Below are 21,888 nucleotides of genomic sequence, written 5' to 3' on the forward strand. Positions count from 1 at the left end.
GACTGCATGGCTAAAGCAGTATGACTGGCCAGATACAGAGGTGGAGGAGGAGGATCACATGCCCTGGGTGAATGCTTACCCATCTGATGGCTTCCTCGACAGGAACACTCTCTTCCAAAAACAGAACTTAATTTATAGTTTGGAAATTCAGGCAGCTGAAGAGTTCTCAAGTCAAGCTGTACTCCCAACCATTTCCCTCCCTTTAATGACCTGCCCTTAAACAGTAATAAATTCACGTTTATATAGTGCTTGGGAATGCTCAGCTCACTCTCTGTATTCCATCTTGCTGAAACCCTTTAAAATAAATCAGGACCATTATCTCTATATTATCGCTTTTGGCATGTTTTTGCATTTGCCATCTCATGCAGCTGAGCTGTAGAACTCTAGAGGCTCAGCCACATGATCCTTCGTAACGGAAGGGTCTGCAAGCTCTCAGATTTCACAGGTGCTTCCTTGGCAGCACGGAGGATATTACGGCTCTAAGCAGCTGCCCAGGTGGCTTTTTGGTCCTCCAGACCTGCACTCTGTGGACCAGACTCAATTCTCTATAACACAAGATTTCTTTCCAGATTTCTCTGGCCTCTCTTCTCACACCCTTCAAGATTATACAACTTTTGATTCTGTTTCACTGAACAAAAGTAGCTCGTACAATGGAACCTGCACAAAGGAACTGGGAGAGGGTGCAACTGACCTCCACCCCACCCCACAGTCTAGTTCTATCCACTCCCGGGAAGGTGGGAGGAAGAAAAATTCCAAGATCATTGCCAGGGGCAGAAAATGTTCTTGACTGCCATGGGTGGCAACTTGAACATCAGAAACTATGAAACACTTCCTAGGGTTCTGCTTTTGACAAAGGGAGTTCAAGCCTGTCTGGGAACATCAGCCTTTGCTCTGCAAGCACCTTCCGCTCACCAAGCTTTAATATATGGTGACTCCTTGAAATTACTCAGAGGTTAAAGAAAATGCATCATGCACCTGCTGAGATGGTTTTCGACCTCATCTTTCTTGTCATGTTTCCAAGGTTCAGGTCCTGACACTGAGAACAGATCCAGAGCCGAGCCACAGGAGAAATTTAGTTCTGCTAAAAGTGTTGGGTCTGGAGATGCGACCCGATCTCTAGGTATCATCCTTTCCAACTTGAATCTTATGAGGTGGGCCTTCATCATCTGACAGTTGTGTAAGGTAAGTTAGTACTAACCCCCCCCCCCCCACATGGCTTTTGCTAAGACATTTTGCCATTTTTACACAGTGTTGTGAACTCCCTTGGAAGAGTGTAGGAAAGATACCAAAATTTCACACACAAAAAAAATAAAACTAACTGCCTTGTCTTGAAAACATAGCACTGCACAGAGATAGATTTTTGGTTTTTATCTTTAAACACTGTCTATAAAAGCATCCTCCCATCCTTTTCCCCCCATTCTCTCTTCATATGTGTAAATTTTTATATTGTTGGATACATCCATATAGAACACTAAACAGCCCTGTCCTTAGAGTAGACAACAGGTGAACGTATACTGAAAAGACTTCAGCTTTTGCCAAAAATGCAAACCTAACGCAAAGTTCAGAGGTGAAAGGAGGGAGAAAAAAGGCATTCCTTTGGAGATTAAATTTTTAAGCATTGGGAGAAAAAAAATGAAACCTGCCAAGGCGAAAAGGAGATTCTAGCTTCTGAGTGTAACCTGCCAAGCAATGCAGCTGTTATGTTGCCATGAAGTAGGTTTAAAAAGAAAAATAACCATTTCCTCGCACCTGGAACCAGGGACGAAGAGAGAGTCTTTGGACAGCAGCAGGCTCAGCTCATCAAAAGTAAGCACTACAGAACATACAATGGTAACGTTGCTTTAAGAAACTCAAAACACACTGTAGTTTTAGAGGAAGTTTAGTTGTGAGTGAACCTGTTCTTCTTTCATGTTACTTACCACTTCCAAGTTGCACTACCAAATGAGCGATCGCTCATAATATTCTGAAAAATCTTCATGGTTCTCTTCTTCAAAAGCCAGACAAATAGCAAATGGAAGAAAAAGGCCTTGGGGAAAAAAATCACGTTTTAAGCCAAGTGCTACCTTAGACAAAACATTGTGGCCTTGGATTAGATAGTCACTGTTTCAAACAGCCTTGATTAAGAAAAAATAAAGAAAGGCTGTACCATTTCACTGGAAAAATCCACTTGTTAAATACAAAAAAAACCCCAAAGAGGTCAAAGTTTCTAATGAAACGATCCAAGGACTCCTAGGAAAAACCTTGTGCGCAGCATATTTGTTAAATATTCCTTTTGTTCCCTTGGGTCAATTTTGCATAACAGCAGCTTACCAAAAAAAAAAACCCCTCAAATCAAATCAACACCAGACTTCTTGGTTTCCTCCTGCTGTTCTAAGATTAATCTTGGATTTGTTTAAATTCTTCTTCTTCTTTTTAAAAAAAATACTCTTGAAGCAACATGCATCGAAAAAACACCAGCTTTTAAAGAAGTTGCAGCTCTCTGGTGAAATTTATACGCTCAGCCTCCTTACTCTCTCACAACAGAACTTCCCCACCATCCTGCTGGCTATTCTGGAAGCCGGGTTACTCGTTTGCTGTCTATCCGGGCAATTAACAAGCCACAAGTGTCTCCTCAAACGCCTCTGGGCTGGACTAATCTCAGCATGCCGTCATTATATTGTACAGCCCTGGCACAAACCAGGGGGAGGAGCGGCGGGCGGCAGCAGGCGCTCAGCTGGAGGAGGCTGTGATGAAACACATGAGGTAAGTCCAAAGTTGAACAAGCTGCAATCATCCCTTAACCCTTGGGCTTCCAAGCTGTGGAGCAGGCCGTCCACAGCAAAATGGAAACTCCCCATGTTCAAATGCAGAAAAACCTCTGGGCAACCAGTTGCTGGGAGGGGAGATCCTGATGTCTCCAAGGTCGGCTTACAGGCTTTCTCAAGGCATCTGTCTGACCACTGCAGGAAAGGTGGAAGTTTGGTCCCATGCGGGAGCGTTCTTCTTTTGTTATTTCTGGATGGCGGGGGAGAAAGAACGCTTGCAGGATGCCCTAAGTAAGATCACGGAAAGCAGGTCCTAAAGGAAATGGCGGCCATTCTGTTCCTGCCAGCTGCTTGGGCAAGTTAACAGGCCCTGGTAATGCACACACAGCTCAGCTATCCCGCTTGGGCAACTTGTTTACCTGGCCACCTGGAATACCAGCCCCTTCACCTGGAATCATTGTAGGAAGAGACAGCTTCGCTCATAATTTCTCTCAGACTCAAACTGGCAAAACTTGAGCCAGACAGGGTGAGGGGTGATGGAATAGAAGAGGAAGAGGTGTGCAAACCCCTGCTAAAAAAATCTCTACATCCCTTCACCCTAATCCACAGATCTTCGCACACAGCCACAAGCACGTTGCAGCATGCTGAGATGTCTGCGTGGTCACCCACAGAACAAACTGCTGGCACATGTCTGCTGGAGTGTGCCCGGTGGAGGGGGGGGGGGATGAGCAGAAGGTAAACAAGGTTTGGAATGAAGGGGGAGTCCCATCTTCACAAAGTCTGAGAAGCACTTCCTTGGCTGTATCTCAAAGAATAGGCAGAAAGAGGCTTGGAAAGGGTGCAGCAACATAGTCACTTCCCTACATCCCACAACTTTATGTTTTGAAAAAGTGAAACCACACCCAAGAGGAGAAACTGGGGGGGGGAGGGGGGGCAGAACCCATTTGCACAGAAAGTTTAAAAATACGGGTCAAGTTGTTTAGTACGTGCTTTGTTAATCAAACATTAACAAAAACTCTCAGCACGCCACATCTGAGGTGGCACCGATCAATTTCCTTAACCCATCCTTGTAATTATCTCCTCTGCCTTCGCTCCAGACCAGAGTTAAAGTTTAATTTTCAAATGCTTATGACAGGCCCAGGCCCCAATCAGACCCCAAACATCAGCCACTGGGCCCTCCAGTCCATACGAAGATGGGTCCTCTCCAAATCCATTCCATCGATCTACGTCACCCAAACCAGGAACTGGGCATAATTTCTGCAGTACACAAAACGCCACTGAGGGGTCTTCCCCATTAGGGATCTGAGATGATGCCAGGCTTTGGCAGATAATTAGAATATCAATTCCCCCGAGCTGGATCCGATACATCCGGTGCAGACAGCCTTTGCCGCATTTCACGACTTGGGGAACTGCGACCTTAAGGGGGAAGACGTACATCAAAAAAAGAAGCTCACAACAGTGCAAATGCACTTCAAGCTCTCTTTTTAGCATAATAGTAAAGAGACCAGGTCGCACCTTTAAGACTAACCAACTTTATTGCAGCATAAGGTTTCGAGAACCACAGCATGCATGCATTTGACGAAGAGTGCTGTGGCTCTCGAAAGCTTATGCTACAATAAAGTTGGTTAGTCTTAAAGGTGCTACTGGACTCTTTACTATTTTGCATCTACAGACTAACACAGTTTTGTTAACACAGGCTAACTCCTCTGGATCTTTCTAGCATGCACGTCAGTGAAGTGATTGCTGTTACACTGAACGCAGCCACCCGCACCCACACCCCTCTGGCAGATGAACAACTCTATCTACTTCCATTTCAAGTACTCAGAAGGAAGATGCTTTATACAAGATAGATGTGGCAATAGTAGCCTTGCTTGCTCACCCAGCTCCTTGCTAATGCTGCTGCTGCTTCTTGCTACTGCTAGAAAAGTGAGCACTCCACAGCTAAGCGCCTGGAATAGAAGCATCTGTCTTGGACAACTGGATGCAGGGACTTCATTCCCCAATAGGTGAAGGAGGTGGGCCGCAACCAACTGGCTGGTTCTTGCAAGCGTGGCTCTAGCGTGTCAGTATCTGATCCACTAAGATGCTACCTGTCCTATGTGCAGCTCAAGAGCTCAGAACACTTTTTGCAGCACTTTTTTGATGCACGTCTCTCAGGGAACTGGCCTTACGTGAGTTGTGAAGGTTTGGAAGAATCGACACCTGTTTGCAACTGATCATCAAGCTGGGCAAGGGAACAGATGGAGGCTGAAAAAATGTATACCTTCTGCTAAGACTCTGCAGCTTCTGGGACACTGCCTCTCCAGATTAGTTCATTAACCTGAAAAGCACAAAGTCTCCAGCCATTGCTCAGAGCTCCCAGAGCCCTGGAGGACTCTCAGCCCTGATTCCTCTGTGCTATGAGCACAACGCTCAAGCAACACTTATCTTTGAATCCATGTCAAACATACAGCTGGGAAACTATTTCTGCCAAACTTTTAAAGGAGTGCCACGGGCATCTTTTCTGTCCTACTGTTAGATAAGTTCGCTTTCTTATCAACTACATTAGGAGCATCCCTGCTTAAAATCTCAATCTAGGTGCAAACTGACTGGGTGGCTTTCAGAGCAACTTTCTGGTTCACAGCACATGCTCTTAACCATGAACCCCAGATTAATACAGATTGGCTGCCAATCTGCAAGCAAATGGCTTCTGTCAAGTTCTAAGAAGCCTGCTGTCTGCTTTGACCGTGCTTATTTTGCCAAGGAGTTTCGCTTCGAAAGGATCTCTTTTTAAAAAGCACACTGCCGGTACAATGCCCCATCGAAAGGTAAACTTTCAGAGTAAAAGCTCACAACACAGAAAGCAGACACAATTTATGCCTTGAGATCTCCATAAAGTAAGGCTTAATATCATTACCAGTAACTCAGCCATACAATTTTGACCCATTATTTTTTGGAATAAAACCTGCTTCATAGCAACACGCAGCCAAGCTTGATGACAATCAAGATTTACAACGCTGGAAGCATGACCGCCGAGCTTATCACTGCCTCCTTAACAACCTAAAAGCATAAAAAGGAGCAGGCGCCACCAGTGTTACTGCATGCCAGCCTACTCTCTTCAGAGCATCAAAGTGAAAGCATCAGTTCCTCGTTTCATTCGGTAGCAACTGATTTTCCTGGACTATGCAAAGCCATCTGCTGCCGGAGCAAATAAAGCACAATGCCAGACCGTACAAACCACAGCAGTGGAAGGGATCTCTTGGCAGGGGCAGCAGCTACGGCTTCCTTGTCCCATTCTTAGAGAGCGGTCAAGATAAGCCACTCCAGCACTGGCAGACCAGAAGGGCACCCTTCACCTCCACTTGGCTGAACAAGTAGGGGACTTCCATCCAGAGGTACAGGACAGCGTAGGCTAAAAAAACCCAAGACTGTCCAAAGAAAAGGAATTCATCAGGGCCAGTGTCCAGGGCTGGCATGACCGGGCACTTAAGCGGGTCTCAGGTGCGGAGCCAAGCCAGTGACTGGAAACAGTGGAGAAAGTAGAGAGCAAGAGAAGTGGGCACTCTATCAGCTCCTCCAGGCATCCCACTAACATTTGGGGCAATGCTGCCTTTCTTGGTGAGAGGAGCACTGGAAGGGAAAAGAATTCCCACATCTTTAGGCCTCACAGCATTGTTGGGGGAGCGGGGGAAGGAGTTAGACAACGTCGCATGTTGTGCCGTCCAGCATAGCCATGATTGGTGGGCAGGACACGGATGCCCTGTGCTCATGGGTCCATAAAAAGCTTCTGCTGACCCCAGGACTCCCCAAATCAGAAGGGTAGACTTCTCAATAGGTTCCCATTCACCCGTATCATCATCTACTGCAGAGTAGATGATGTAGATAGCGTTACACAAACATCAAATGTAACCCCCGCCCCCAGCACACTGTATTCTGTAACAGCTTGGTATCAGATAGCCTGGATTTAAAATTAAAAAAACAGAGCGTACCTGTCTCGGACCATAAGAGAAGGCCACAGCTGAATTAACATGGCCGCAACACTTTCCAAACCAACTCAGCTTCCTTTGATAGAAAGAAATATAAATAGACAACAAGCACCTCCTCGTGAGGCCACTCCCCATTAACTTTTAAGAGATGGACACCTGCCATTGGATAAGAACCCCGTGATACCTGAAGGTAGCTGCGTGACTGTCCAATTATGGCACTGCACTGTGCTACAGCTCCAGAATGCCTTCTGCACCAGGTTATGCAGAGCTTCCTTGGACTGCCAAAGGCCACACCCTGTTACCTTTTAAGAGTCAGCTGCGCTCCATTGGCTCAGAACCCATAGAACCCAAAAGCTTGCAATCAGATTGTCCATTTAAGGCAACTTGCTTCACTTCAATGAAATGGGGTACACCGGTTACTCACCCACTGTTTAGAAAGCAATAAGGAAGCTGCAAACCAAACAGCACATTGTAAGTTCTGGACAATAAAACAGAAGCTATTAAAGCATAACTCAAACAAACAGGGATCTACCCCTTTTCAGAGCACTGCCATAGATGGACACTCACGATGCAAGACTTTGGGTTTCAAAGGGTTCTGAACCAATGGGAAGGCGGCCATCTCTTAAAAGGAAGCACGCTGCATCCTTGCAAACAGACTATGGTTATGTTTATACACTGGCAATCGAGGCTCACCCTTGAGAAGTACTTTGGAGAGTCAACCCAAATGAGGCCTTTACTTGTAGTCCAAGAACGGAATGATCTACCTTTAAATCCAGGCTGTGTACTACAGACAAGCGCCCTTGCCATTTGATACATGCATCATTTGCTTTACAGTAAGAGATACCGCAGCATTACAGTAACTGAACATGACTGAAAAGTCATGCTGTCTTTAGGTGAATTCTTTCTGCAGACTATTACTCTCTGATGGGAACAGACACTAAGTAGAGGCATAAAATTAGGTGGTCACAACAGGAAAACAAATGAGGAGATGAACTGAAATGACCCACAGGGGCATAGTCCTCTAAGAAATCCTCTGGACAAGACTTGCTGAAATGCATAATGCAACAAGGAAACACAACAGTGATCTGGCATAGCTCTGGTTTGTTTCAATATGGAGTGTTTCAGAAGACTTCACAGATAACTGGGCCCCTTGCTAGTTAGCAGGGCTGGGATGCCAGATGGATTTTGAGTCCCGGGCTACCAAAATTTCTTGAGCTGGCCCTGGAAGAACAAGGAGTGGAATCTTGCTGGAGAACAAGGCAGCCGCCTGGCTTTCTTGCCACTGTCCTCCATATCTGTAGCACGTTATACATCCTCAGGCTGCTTGTGGAAGACCAAACTAAACTAATCCAATTTTTCATCCCTGTTGTTGTGACTTAGAAGTCCCACCTTATACAAACTGAACCTATCCGCACACCGTTCTGTTTCCTCGCACCAAATATTTCCATGCAAAATGTACATACAATATTAACATTATTTGCGTGCATCAATGAATCAGCATTATCCATTTTACATATGAACTGCTTACACTGTACTGACTGTTTCCACCAAAACAGCATATAAAATAATTCAAGATACAAACAGAACTACAAAACCAATTGTGCGAAGAGAAGGATGGGAATAATTGACAAAACCAGAAACTAATATTAAGGGAAACCTACTTTCAAGCCATTCTGTGGAAAAATTACAGACTGGCAAATTACAGAATAGAATCAGAAGCTTTCCTGAAAATGGAGCCACTCACATGATCGTCTTGGGGTTCTGCAGCATGCAGGCTTTTGGTCCAAACGTGGTCACCGGGCATGGTCCATGCAAAGAGCGCGTCCTCCTGGAAGAGAAAATATGCAACAGTTTCATTTCCTTGTTACCTATGCACTTCTTATCGGAAGCACTCATTGAGAAGTGTATGGACACAAAAAGGGATCAAACTAGCTATTTAGACCATATGAATGAATATCCTTCCTCCAGCACGCCACATTCCCCTTCAGCAGTCCAGCACTTTGCCATGTCCCTGTCTCACATACACACACACAGTGTATTTGGCCTGATGCTTCAGTCTTCCTTCCTACTGAAATTAAGGACGTGCAATTGAAACGAATGTGTGTTCTTCTGTCTTTTACTGGTCTGTGACGTGCTCCCACTGACGGTACTATGTAAGCAAATAACAAGAGCTGTATTAGTAACGATCATCACAATAAACCACAACAATAATGTGTAGGATCAGACTGTTGCCTCAGTAATATTAAGAAGCATGTAGTTTGCTGAATTGGCCATATGCAGCCTTAGAAGTGATTCATCCAGAGAAACCAAGAGTTGTCTCATCCTGACACACCAGCCATGTTTTTTAATGACTAACAGACACACACTTCTCATGAGTGTGGTTGCCTGCAGTATATAAATCATTCCCATCTACATGCTCCATGTTCTGAGGTCAGCTGAGGAACCAATTATGCCATTAGAGCTTCATAGGAATGTCAGGCAACTCGAGTACATTAACACTACACACACTCACAGACACCGAACACCACCAATAAAAAGCTGAGTTGGGCAACTAGCATACATTATGAACATTCACGTTTCCCTCATCATGGTATGCTACGTAAGTCACTGAAGCTTTGCCCTCTTCCCTCTGGAAACCGTCTCTGGCAGTCCACTCGGTTCCCAGGATTTCAGCAGACATTGCCCGTCTTCACATCAGTCTATCACATTTTTATCCCATCCTCCAAGAAGTTCAGGTTAGAGTAAATGACTCTCCTACCCCATTTTATGAAGACTAGAAACTTTCTTTCTAATGGAAAGTTCAAAAAGCGGAGTTCTGCATTCAATGAGTGTTTAATATTAAAATATTTCATAGGAAAGTGCCTCATACTGATGTTCCCTCTAGACCAGTACTGCCTACTCTGAGGAGCTGCCAGGAATTGAACCTGTGAACTTCCTGCATGCAAGCCCTGTTTGTTCTCTGCCACGTCTGAACCTCCACCCCCTTTCCTTATGGACTTGTGGAGAGTGCCCTCAAGTCATAGCTGAATTATGGCGCCCCCCTGGAGGAATTTTCATGGCAAGAGACTAACAGAGGTGGTTTGCCATTGCCTGCCTCTGCAGTCCTGCTCTTCAGTGGAGTTCTCCCATCCCATTACTAACCGAGGCCGACCCTGCTTAACTTCTGAGATCTGATGAGATCAGGCTCACCTGAGCTATCCAGGTTAGGGCCCCTTATGGACTTATGTGAAGCCAAAGTACTGGTCCACCTAGCATGGACTACTCTGACTGGCAGCAACTCTCAAGAGCCTTAAGGCAGTATGTTTTCCAATACCTGCTACCTGAGAGTCTTTAACTAGAGATGCCAAAAAAAAAACACCTGGCTACCTTCTACAGTCCCAAGGACTCTCAGCGTACATACCAACTTCAGTATGATGTTAGGAGATAACCATGCATGTAATTCAGGCCACCAACAGCCCTTAACCCAATCATGGGAAGTGAAGCAATACAGATAACATACACCAAAGCACAAGAGGCTGCATGCATTTTGCAATCAACATTCGGAAGATAATATCCCAGGACAGAAGCAGACATTAGAGTTGTTTTTAAATTTAAATTTTATTTTTACTTCATATATATTGTGCCTTTCTTGCCAGTGAGGACACAAAACAGCTTACATCCTTCTCCTCTCCTCCATCTGTATCCTCACAACAACCTTGTGAGGTAGGTCAGGCTGAGAGCATGTGACTGACTAAGGTCTCCCCGCAAGCTTCCATGGCAGAGCAGAGATTCAAACCTGGTTCTTCCAGATCCTAGGCTTACATTCTAACCACTACATCAGGCTGGCTCATTGCATGGCTACCTCCAGTACTGCCTCTCTCCTCTCCCTACAAACAAGAACCAAACAAAACACATGATCTGCCTCTATTGCGTTGTGGAATTTCCCTGCCTCCAGCATGTTCTCCACAACGTGATGGAATCATGTCATATGATTTCATTTGAGGATGGCTAGGAGAAGAGAGAGGAGCCGTACTCCATCCATGTCCCTGGCATTTTACAGAGTACAAGAAGGAAGGCCTCTGCCTTGAGCAGGTTATAACTTGAGCCACATGGAGGATGAGGAAGAAGAAGGTGCATTCAGAGGGCTCATGCTTTCAACAAAGGCCACGGGTGCTCCTACCGTAACATCAACGTATGCCTCTGAGCTGTAAAGAATGCTTTCAACGACCACAGTGACAAACCTCATTCCATGAGGCCAAGATAGGTACTCACTTTAACAAGCACTTCATCAGATGTTTAGCAATCAAGCAAACACGCTGGGGTTTAAAGGTTTAAACACCCACAAGGTATCCTAAGGGGCTCCTTAGAGGCTTTATTTTAAGGTAAGCTGTACAGCCTCGTAAAATCAAAATATTCCAGAGAGACAAGAAGTAATGCGTATAACTAAACTAGCCTTGTAGGTAAGTTGTTGCAAGTTATCACCAGCAACACACACACACCTCTTTTTTACTCGCTTGCATCTTTATCTTTGGGGAGGGGGGCATAAACAGCAGCACAGAAAAAAAAAGTGTTTTTAATTCCCAGACTGGTTGCTGGAAAGCAATTCGGACACACCGTAGGAGTTTGGAAGCTTGCATAAGTGCATGAGTAAACCCAGAGCATGCATTGTAACTCCAGACACAGACCATAGTAACTGGCGGTGTGTGCAATTAGAGAGCTGCGAGCAGGCCATCTTGGATTCTTTCCCAAGGACTGCTGCCCTGTCGCTGCCAGCTCATTTATCCTAATCCAATTCCCCCCCGCCCCCCTCAATGTTGATATTTTCTCATGGGCAAAACAAGACAGAGCTTTCAGCACTCTGTAATATTTAAAGGAACAATGCTTCCTCATCACAGGAGAGGAAAACTAAAATTTATGTTTCAGTTCAGCCATGTTTTGTCTCTATATACCTGTATTTGAACGTCATGCTTCTTTGCACATTTCTGTTGTGCATACTCTATTGTAGTGTTTATTGAATGTCCGAGGTGTCAACTGCATGGACTTATACCGAATAATCTGCCTTGGGTCTCAGTGAGAGAGGCAGACTACAAAATAACAAATATTTGGAATCACAAGGAGACCTCCTGGCTGTGTTTTGTGACCCGTCATGACTGAAAACACAAAGCGAGATTAAACAGATAGCCATCTGGGCAGTCCACAAGCCTTTATCTCTAGTATTTTGCACTGAGCTCAGACACAAGCCAGTCAAAATCTTTTAACACTGGTCCAATATTGCTCATGGCTGTCAGTACCAGCTGATGATTCAGCTGCTGCCTTTTATGGCAGATGAAGTTTCATCATAATTTTTCAAAAGCAGCCCCGTGTATACAGCTACACAGTGCTGCACTAGTGGTTTGGAGTGTCCAACTGTGATCTTGGAGAACCCTTACTGTGTTGTGAAGCTATCCAAGACAATTACTAACTCTTCACCTAAACCACTTCACAGGTTTGCTGGGAGGATAAAATAAGGATGGAAGAACCACATACGTCACCCTGAGCTGCTTGGAGGAACAGCAGAATAAAATATTCACTAGGTGATCAAAAGATCACAGGAAGAGGCTCTGACCAAACGCCCATCTAGTCCAACATCCTGGTTTCCACAGAGGCCTGTCAGATGACTACAGAAGCAGGGCCTAGAGAACAGCCTCCCATGCTGTTCTCCCCACTCCACCCCCCAAGCAACTGGGATTCAGAGGAACACTGCCTCTAAATCAAGTGATTCCATTCAGCCACTGGTTTCTCTTTTTGCCCTCCATGCATCTGACGAAGAGAACTGTGATTCTCGAAAGCTTATGCTACAATAAAATTGGTTAGTCTTAAAGGTGCTACCGGACTCTTTTTGATTTTGCTACTACAGACTAACATGACTAACTCCTCTGAATAAAAGCAAAGCATCGCTACAGATAGTGAACTGGCTATTCACATCATTATGAAGTGCCTTTCCTGTCAGCAACTCTTGCAGGGATACACCACAACCTCTTCAGTCCAGGGAACAGTTCTCACAACAACCGGAATTATGACTCTTTTCACTGACTATAGTTTGACTTTTCATTTTCCACAAGAACAGGCCTTTGGGCATGTTGGCTTCCTCCCAAAATCAAGAAATGATCAACCATCTTCTGAGTAAGATCTTCTGCCTTGTTTAGGCCTGTCACAATACATCTCCATCATTAGTGCTGTGATGGTGACCGCAGCATCTGAAGTACGTTAAGGATGCCACACCAACCCATGACTCCATCCTCACCTGGATGCATCTAAGGTGTTGAGGAAACAGAACCAAAAGTAAACTGGGGATGAAACGGACTCTGTTCTGATTTAAAAAGAATGTCTTTCTGAAAGAACACCTCTATCAGAAGGAGAGGGGTTGTGGTTCAGGGGTAGAGCTTTGCATGCAGGAGGTCCCAGGTTCTAATCCCTGGCACCTCCAAACAAAAGGACTAAGGAACAAGTGATGTGAAAGACCTCGAGCCTGAGAAACTAGAGAGCTGCTGCCAGTCAGAGTAGCTTTAATAAATCAGTGTTCTAGAGGAGTTTGAGGCAACTTTATGTGTTATGCCTTTCGGCCCAAGAATCCAAGCCAGCTGGTGATGTGAAACACTTCGAGACTCTGTCACCCGTTAGAGTAGATAATGCTAATTTTGATAGATCGCTGGTCCGACTCAGTATAAGGCAGTTTCGTGTGTTCCTGCGAAACAGAGCTGCTGCAAGATGACCATAGCTTTTTTTTAAAAAAATCACCTTCTTCACATAAAGTTTGATCCACATACATGGTAGAATGAGGTGGTACAACCCTAAGGTGGTATGGGCAGGGCTTTTTTTCAGCTGGAACGTGGTGGAACAGAGTTCTGGAACCTCTTGAAAATGGTCACATGGCTGGTGGCCCCACCCCCTGAACTCCAGACAGAGGGGAGTCGAGATTGGCAATCTACACTCCCCTCTGTCTGGAGATCAGGGGGCGGGACCACCAGCCATGTGATCATTTTCTCCGAGGGCAACCCACTGAGTTCCACCACCTCTTTTCCCAGAAAAAAAAGCCCTGGATATGGGAAATGTTTCCGCTTCAGACTATGCATTGGAATGCACCCTCACATATAACGTTTGCATGGCAAGGAGATTTTTACTTTCCCACTGCTGTTCTGTTCTTTTTTTGTTTGTTAATTTCAAGAAGTTTTAAAATAGGGTTGAGCATTTCAGTATTCTGAATGCGTTTCTCATTCCCCCTATGCAGCCTAAACTGACAGGGTCCAGTTTAGAACTCTGTTCTCTCCTACTGCAGAACATATAGGCCAAACTGCCAATCCATCCATGCAACTCAGCAGCAGCTTTCAAACCTTTTAGGTTCAGCAACATTGGGAAAGTTAACGTAAGGCATTAACATTAGCAATGCCCGCTAGGCCTCTTCACATAGCGCATAACCAGCACTCTCCTGCAAATCTAGATTGCCGGGGAAGACAGATAACCGTGAGAAAGATCTCTCTCATGGAGCTCGTCTTCCACTGCTAATCTTGCAACTGAAGGACCTATGACTGGTTTCTGAAGTTCTCCACACCACAGTCAGAGAAGGACTGCAATAAAGTTGTATCTAGCTCCCCCTATGTGTTGAGAGACTGTGCTAATGTGTCAATAAAACAATCTCACTATTTTTTACAGTTCCTCCTTAAACTGCATACAGATGATTAAGATTCCAGAGCAACTAGCAACCTTGAAATGGTGTCAGCAATATGATAACACAGAATAAAGGAAGAAAAGAGTCTGGTCCAGGTGTGTGTGTGTGTGTGTGTGTGTGTGTGTGTGTGTTGGGAGGGAGAAGCGAGTTTTAAAGCCCACTTGCTCTTTTTTCTTAATTGCTATTTAGTCTCCCAACTGAATAACGAAATTGATTAGACCACACTGCAAAGTAACTGCTGGTTGTCAATTTCACTTAAAGGGTTTTTTTTTAAAAAAAAGACACACACACACACACACAAACCGTGACACTTAATGCTGATTATTTGCTGCTAATTTGGTATGAGACATAAAAAGCAACCTGCTTAAAGAGGTCTTGCCCAGCTGGCATGGGCAATGGAGATGATGGCCTGTATAAGGGACAAGACTGGTTCGGAAAATGCATTTTTGAAGTGGTACTCGAAATCAGTCATTTCCAGGATTACTTACATGTGCCAAAATCAAAAAGAGTCCAGTAACACCTTTAAGACTAACCAACTTTATTGTAGCATAAGCTTTCGAGAATCACAGTTCTCTTCGTCAGATGCATGGAGGGCAAGAAGAAACTGGTCAGATATATAGGTGGACCAGTTTCTTCTTGCCCTCCATGCATCTGATGAAGAGAACTGTGATTCTCGAAAGCTTATGCTACAATAAAGTTGGTTAGTCTTAAAGGTGCTACTGGGCTCTTTTTGATTTTGCTACTACAGACTAATGCAGCTAACTCCTCTGCATCTACTTACATGTGCCAGAAACTCTAGTGTTGGGAAGAAACTTTTGCTGATTATTCTGTTACAGTTATGTGATCACTTAAGTTCAGGGGGAATTTCATTTTCATGTTGGTTATATATGCCTACTGCTGTTTTCCTAATGAGCTCAGTGCCACATGTAACTCAATTTCTCCCCTTAAAAACCTTAAGAACCTAAGAATAGTGCCTTGCAAGATCAGCTCAGCTGAACCATAAAATGTACAGTCCTAAGCAGAGTAACGCCCTTCTGAGTCAATGGGCTTTAAAACGAGGAACTCTGGTAAAGACGGCTAATCTTGAATCCCACTTCTCTGTTGCAAAGCAATTTCATGAGGGGGTGAACCAGTATGGCGTGATGGTGAGCATGCTTGGATAGAGAGACCCAGGTTCAAATCCCATTCAGCCAGGAAGATCGCTCCATCTAGCCTACATCACAAAGTCGTTGTGAACATACTTATACTCCAAGATTTTTATAGGAAGGGCAAAATAAAAACAAGACAGCTAGCAAAAAGACAGACAAGTCAAGCACAGCTTAACCCTTCGCTTGTCCACTATACCACCAGTTTTAGAGTCCCAGTTAATGAGAAAGGTTGAAGTTCCCCCTCCTTCCACACACTGCTTTCCCCCCTGAAATTCCTTCTCCTCTGCTGTTGATATCGCTTTGCCACAGGGAAGGGGAAACGTAAGTTGGTTACACGAGGTCTTAATTCCAGCCTCAGATGCATCCTTTGGGGCACGATGATGGGCACGAGTTGGCTCATCACGCCTCAAGAAGTGATTGTATAACCCCACCCCCACCCACCCCCAAGAGATCCAATAAGGAATCACAAAGGAAAAATGGGCTTACTCATGCCAGAACTATCGGGACAGTTAGGTAACCTGCAATCTGGGCTATCAGCAGAGGAGTCACGAAGATCATTGCATGCCTTAGTAAGAACATGTGGCAGGGATGTGCAAGGTACCAACTAGCAAGAGTCGATCTATATTTAACAACCCTGGGATGCTGCAGGGATGGCTGAACTGGTCTGAAGAAGTGATACAAGATAATTTCAACAGGAAATTTCCCCACTAACCCCTCAGCATCAACCACAGCAAAGCCTGCTGTTATACTTGAACAAGGAGACCAGAAGGGGGGGAAACAGGAATCCGTAGCTATCATGAGAAGCTATGATCTTTCTCTATCATTCTCCAGTATGTTTACATTAGGATTAAGACACTCCACTTCTATTCTTCTCTTGCCCTCCTTCAACCTGGTCCAACCCAATAATTTCAACACTACCTTTCATCTCCTTTCAATCCCACACAATCTCAACCTTTCACTCACTCCTCTCTCCCATTCTGTCAGTTTCGAGCAGCACAGAGAAGGAGGGAGCAGGCGACCGAGGAGGCGGCCAGATTCAGATTGATCTGAGAAGATAACAATCATAGCATTAGCCAACCCAATTAAATTAGGTGGAGCGAGATCTTCCAAAAGGGTTGAAAATCCCAGGGACGGGGACAGGGACACACACACACACACCCTTCCCTGGTTCACCACCAGCGGGTTGGTCTGCACTGAAGAGGAGCCAGCTTCAGTATCGTTATGATTGGCACCTCAGTCAACTGAAATATCGTAATCTGTCTATTATTTGACTGCCTATTATTTAAAGCCAAGAATGCAGGAGCAAGGGACAGCTCACCCATTTTAATTCATGTTGTATTCAGCAAGAGCCCTGCAGTTCTAGTAGCAGAGCAAAGCTTCGCCCTGCCGGCCCCCTGCTATAAAGCCAAGCCATCTCCAAACAACTTGCAAAGATTACAGCTTAGAGCTACCCACAGTAAATCCGTTACATTGCCAGTTCATGAACTTTTAGAAGAATTGTAGTTTCCTTGTTTCACAATAATAGTTAAAATTAATTTTGTTTTTGTGATATACGTCAGGCCTGTTTGTGGTTTGTTGTTTTAATAAAGTTAACGCAATGAAAACTCTTGAGCAAAATTTGCTCAGTCCCTTGACCAAACCTTTTCTGGACTAGTCAAGTCCCAATCCTGACCATCACTTTGTTTTTAAATATTTGTAAGGAAAGGAGACCAAAGGAGAAATAAAAGGAAAGACAGAGAGAGAAGAAGAAAACAAAAGGGGGGACAACAAGGAGAGAGGGAAGAAGAAAGGTTAAAACATGTAAAAAGAATATTCTGCAGGCAAAGCTGGACTCAGATTCTCAGGCTGGAAGGGTGGGCTACGTTACACCCCTTGGATCTGAACTTCTCCTGTCCCTCCCTGCCTACCTGACTGTTTAAAGACCTATTCTGCAACCATCAGCTTCTGCAGCAGTACTGTATGAGAAGGAGAGAGAACTCTACCTGCAAAATAGTTCCATGCGCTCAAACAGTGAAAAGACAGGTCCAACAATGAAAAGTCTTCCTTCTTGTGAGAGCACTGAAGTGTGGAGGCAACCTGTCCTACATGTACACACCCCTCTGTCTGTTCTGAAGCAAGCCACCTCTGAAAGGGCTACCTTTGCCCCAAGATCATGAGTCACCACAGAGCTGGTATCACAAATGCCACAATTGATTTTCTGTGCCGGAGTTGGCAAATAGCCTAGTATGAAAAACCACCTCCTGTTGCCACGTAAGGAGAGAACTTCCTTTAACTGACCCAAGTCATAACCAAACACCTTAACAGCTTTTTCGCATTTTGTTGTTTAGCAAGATACAGCAAAGTATGAAGCCTAAACACATGTAGCTGCATTTGGCTGTATTTGTTTGTTACTTGTGCTTTTCCATGCATTCGCCCTCCCTCTTCCTGGACAGAAATTCAGACTACAAGATCCTTGAGGCAGAAACATATTTTTTTGCTAAACCATTTCACAAAGTGTGCTGAGCCTACTAATAATTCAACATCAGTCCCCTGTGCCGTTTTGCATACTTACATTAATAGAGGTGAAAGTGTTGGCCACACCCACTTCTTGACTTCTTCAGCTGTGCACCCCCACCCAATTTATAATCATATAATAATATAATAACTGTGTTTATATACCACTCTTCTAGACAGATTAGTGTCTCATCCAAAGCGGTGAACAAGTTAGTGTTGTTATTATCCCTGCAATGCAGCTCGGCAGCTGGGGCTGAGAGGTGTGGCTTACCCAAGGCCACCTACTGAGCTCATAGCAGTAGTGGGATTCAAACCAGCAGAATGCCGATTCTCAGCCAAACCACTTAACCACTGTGCTACAGCAGAATTTCCTGCCCCCTATTCAACTGATAGTATTGGTTGTATTGCTGATTTTATCACTGGACTTAATTCTAGTTGCTGTTTTATTGCTATTCCGGAATGAGTTTCATGCTGCTAGTTGTTTTCAATTTCTGAGTTACATTTTTTTTTTAAATGTAACTTTATGCTGAAAATTACCTGGAGTGCTGTTTTAAAAGCAAAGAGTCAAATTACCCTAATAAACTATTGGCTCTATAAAAATTATAACTCAGTAACCAAATGCACAGAAGCCAGCAAAGTAAGGAAAATATAATGTTCTGCAAACTGTATACATGACAATTAAGCAAATTTGCACCATTTCTCTTAGTTTTCCTAGCCTACATTTTTGTTGCCCTGCAGCCCATGTGGTGCGTCTATCTTCATAGCCTCATAAGAACACAGAGTGACATACATGGTCCTCCTTTCCCCATTTTATCATCACAACAACCCTAGGAGGTAAGTTAACCTAAAAAGGTCTGACTGGCCTGAGGTCATGCAGGAAATTTTATGGCAATGTGGGGAACTGATCTAAACAGGTCACTGAACTTCTAGTCCCTGCAATATATCTTCAGAACCACAGAGGCTAGAAACTTGCTTTTTAAAAATGGATAATATAATATAAAAGGCTGAAAATGAAAGAAGTTTGTTGTTGCTCATCCCACACTGTGTGCACTTGCAAGGAAGTGCAGGGGAAACAGTCCTTTCCGTATTAGAAAAGGGTAAGGCACATAATGAACAACACATCAAGTTGTATTAAAAACTTTTCAAGAGACAGACTGCTATCAGGGAATCCTTTTCCTGCTGCCAGCCTGTTCAGTGAACACACAACGGGCTTTCAACACTTACACTTTTTCATAAATGCAGCACTGACAAAACCAACAGTTGCCATCAACTTCAGAAATTCAAGTCATCATTTATTTTGTACCTGAATTCTTTGGTGCTGCCTAAGGCTGGAGAAGCAGACAAGCTGCGTGTCTTCGCCCGACCCCGCATGGAGTTGGAGCAGCTCCATTCTTCGTCAGCATGACACGCGGAGCACTGGTAGCAGGACGATTCTGAGCTCATGTCTTCCCCTGCAGGGCCAAAACTTTCGGGATCCATCGCCAGTCAGGGGAAATTGCTTCCTTGGAAAAGAAGGGGAAAAGTTATTTTTTAAAGCCTGAAAACCCCAGAGTCAGAATTTCTTTCCAGGATCAGATTCCGTAATCCAGCATTTTCTTTCCAACAATGGCCAACCAGGTGTTCACAAAGAGCGTGTGAAGTCAACAGTTTCTGGCCCAATGTTTATAGCTGGTATTCAGGCCCTGTACATGGAGTTTCCATTTACCATTATTGCTTTTCTGAATTCATCCGACGTTATTTTTAAACAGAAAACACTGAAGTGGCAACAACAGGGTACTCTAAATTATGAACTAAAACTATGATAAGAGGAAACCTTCCAAGAAATTGCAGAATGTAACGCATCAGACACTGATGCCATACTGGTTCCCTCAGAAAGAGTGGCTTGCCTAAGTGAGACCATAGCAAGGCTAGACTGCCTGATGCATAAATCAGATTATATTCAGACATCACTGTTAAACTGGCAAGAACACGACAATAACACACAAGCAAAGTCCCATTTGTTCCCATACTCACTACTTCCCTTGCGCACCAAGACAGCAGCTTTCTTGGCTTGTAACAAATTGCACTTTATTGAGAGAAATGAATGCAGTTTTTAAACAGATTGCTATTCACTTCTGACTTACAATCTTGCAAGCAAGCAACAAACCACTTCAAAAGGAAAAAGAACAAGAGTCCAGTAGCACCTATAAGACTAACAAAATTTATGGTAGGGTATGAGCTTTCGTCACAGCTCACTTCTTCAGATACAGCTAGAATATGTTAGTCCATCTGTCCTTGTATCTTGGAGAGTGATTTCAGATACCGAATGACAATAGGAGGTAAATTACAATAGCAGGCGTGATTGGCTAGGGTGGGGTAAAGGGGTGGTGGGTGTGGAGAAATGAGTAATGAGAACTTCCACCCTCTGCATTGTACAAACTGGCCAGTCCCTTTGACAATGAATTAATGGACATTAAGTCTGACATCAGAAACCACAACATTCAAAAACCAGTGGGGAAATATTTTAACCTTCCAGGACATTCAGTTGCTGACCTAAAAGTAGCAGTTATCCTGCAGAGGAATTTCAAAGGGAGACTGGAAAGAGAGGCTACTGAATTGCAACTGATAACAAATCTTAAAACAATGCATCCACCTGGATTGAATCAAGACCTAGACTTCCTGTCTCATCACCAATGCTGATTTCTCCACACCCACCACCCTTCTGCATATCCCAACCTATCCAATCATGCCTGCTATTATTCATTGGCTTTTGTCATTTACCTGCTATTGTCATTCAGCATCTGAAATCTCTCCACTCTCCAAGGACAGATGGGCTCACAATCCAATCTTTATCTGAAGAAGTGAGCTGTGACTCACGAAAGCTCATATCCTATCACAAATTTTGTTAGTCTTATAGGTGCTTGCTCTTTTCTACTGCTACAAACTAAAACAGCTACCCATCTTGACCCACTTCAAAAGGAGGAATTCCTGACTTATTCTTATCATGAATGAATCTCAATTTGTTTGTGATGTCTAAATTCTTCTTCTGCCTCTTAGTCACTGTGCCACATCAACAGAATTTAAACAAGAATAAAATAATTTTAATTAGATAAATCAATACAATTTGTGCAATGTTTGTACCTGCCTGTAACCCCTGACCGAACTTTTTGACCTTCTCCAAGAATTTGTCACATTTCCAAGGGTTCAAAAGATACAACAGGATGCAAACCTGTGGGCTTGTTATTATGAATAGGCAAACACATTTTAAAATTTACTTATCAATATTAATACAGCAATCAGGCCCTCTTCTAAAGTTCACCCTACCTTGGGATTAACTCATGTTGGCAGCCATCTCTTTGGCATATGACAGCAGAGCATTTTCATGCACAGTGACTCAAACAGTTGATTTCTGTGAGCACAGAGATCTCGGACTAGAGCAAAGTGCAGGGAATCATAAACTGGAGGAAGATTATCAACTGGGAAGAGACAGTACTGATTGGGTTCCCTGATCACAACCACTAGGTCATATAAGCCAGTTTGACTTCCACTGACTTTTCCAGGCACATCTTTCAAAATTGCCAGTTTTGTTAACCCAATGTGATTACCATCTCTCTCTTCTGCCCTGGGCCTTTTGGTATGTTTGGTGTTGAAAAGGTATTTGATCAAGTACTGTTTTTAATATCAGCCAAAGGCTGGGTTTTTTTCTTCTTCATCTTCTCAAAAGGCTGAACTTAAACCTGACACCAGCTTCACCTTCCAGCAGCCAATGTATTCATGACTGCCAGGCACTCAACACAAGATGCAGAACTTCAGATTAGAGCTAGAAGCACCCTGTTGGCATCAACCCCTTTAGAATCTAGTCCGATGCAGAATTC

At 44.0% G+C, this 21,888-nt stretch overlaps 1 protein-coding gene across 6 annotated transcripts in view; it reads right to left on the reverse strand.

Annotated features, from left to right (window-relative positions):
• Positions 1–21,888, reverse strand: part of NADK (NAD kinase) — a 49,169-nt gene that overhangs the window by 19,842 nt on the left and 7,439 nt on the right. For 3 of the 6 annotated variants that reach the window (XM_055001261.1, XM_055001262.1, XM_055001265.1), the window contains exons 2-3: positions 19,338–19,536; positions 8,454–8,537 (exon numbers count right to left, since the gene is read on the reverse strand). In XM_055001261.1, coding sequence (XP_054857236.1) covers positions 8,454–8,537; positions 19,338–19,513 — 260 coding nt within the window. In that variant the 5' untranslated portion in view covers positions 19,514–19,536. Of the gene's footprint in view, positions 1–1,919; positions 2,634–8,453; positions 8,538–17,523; positions 17,565–19,337; positions 19,537–21,888 lie in introns of those variants that run through there. The other 3 variants (XM_055001263.1, XM_055001266.1, XM_055001267.1) reach the window with 3 other exon arrangements.

This window comes from Eublepharis macularius, chromosome 17 (genome assembly GCF_028583425.1).
Source record: "Eublepharis macularius isolate TG4126 chromosome 17, MPM_Emac_v1.0, whole genome shotgun sequence".
NCBI lineage: Eukaryota > Metazoa > Chordata > Lepidosauria > Squamata > Eublepharidae > Eublepharis > Eublepharis macularius.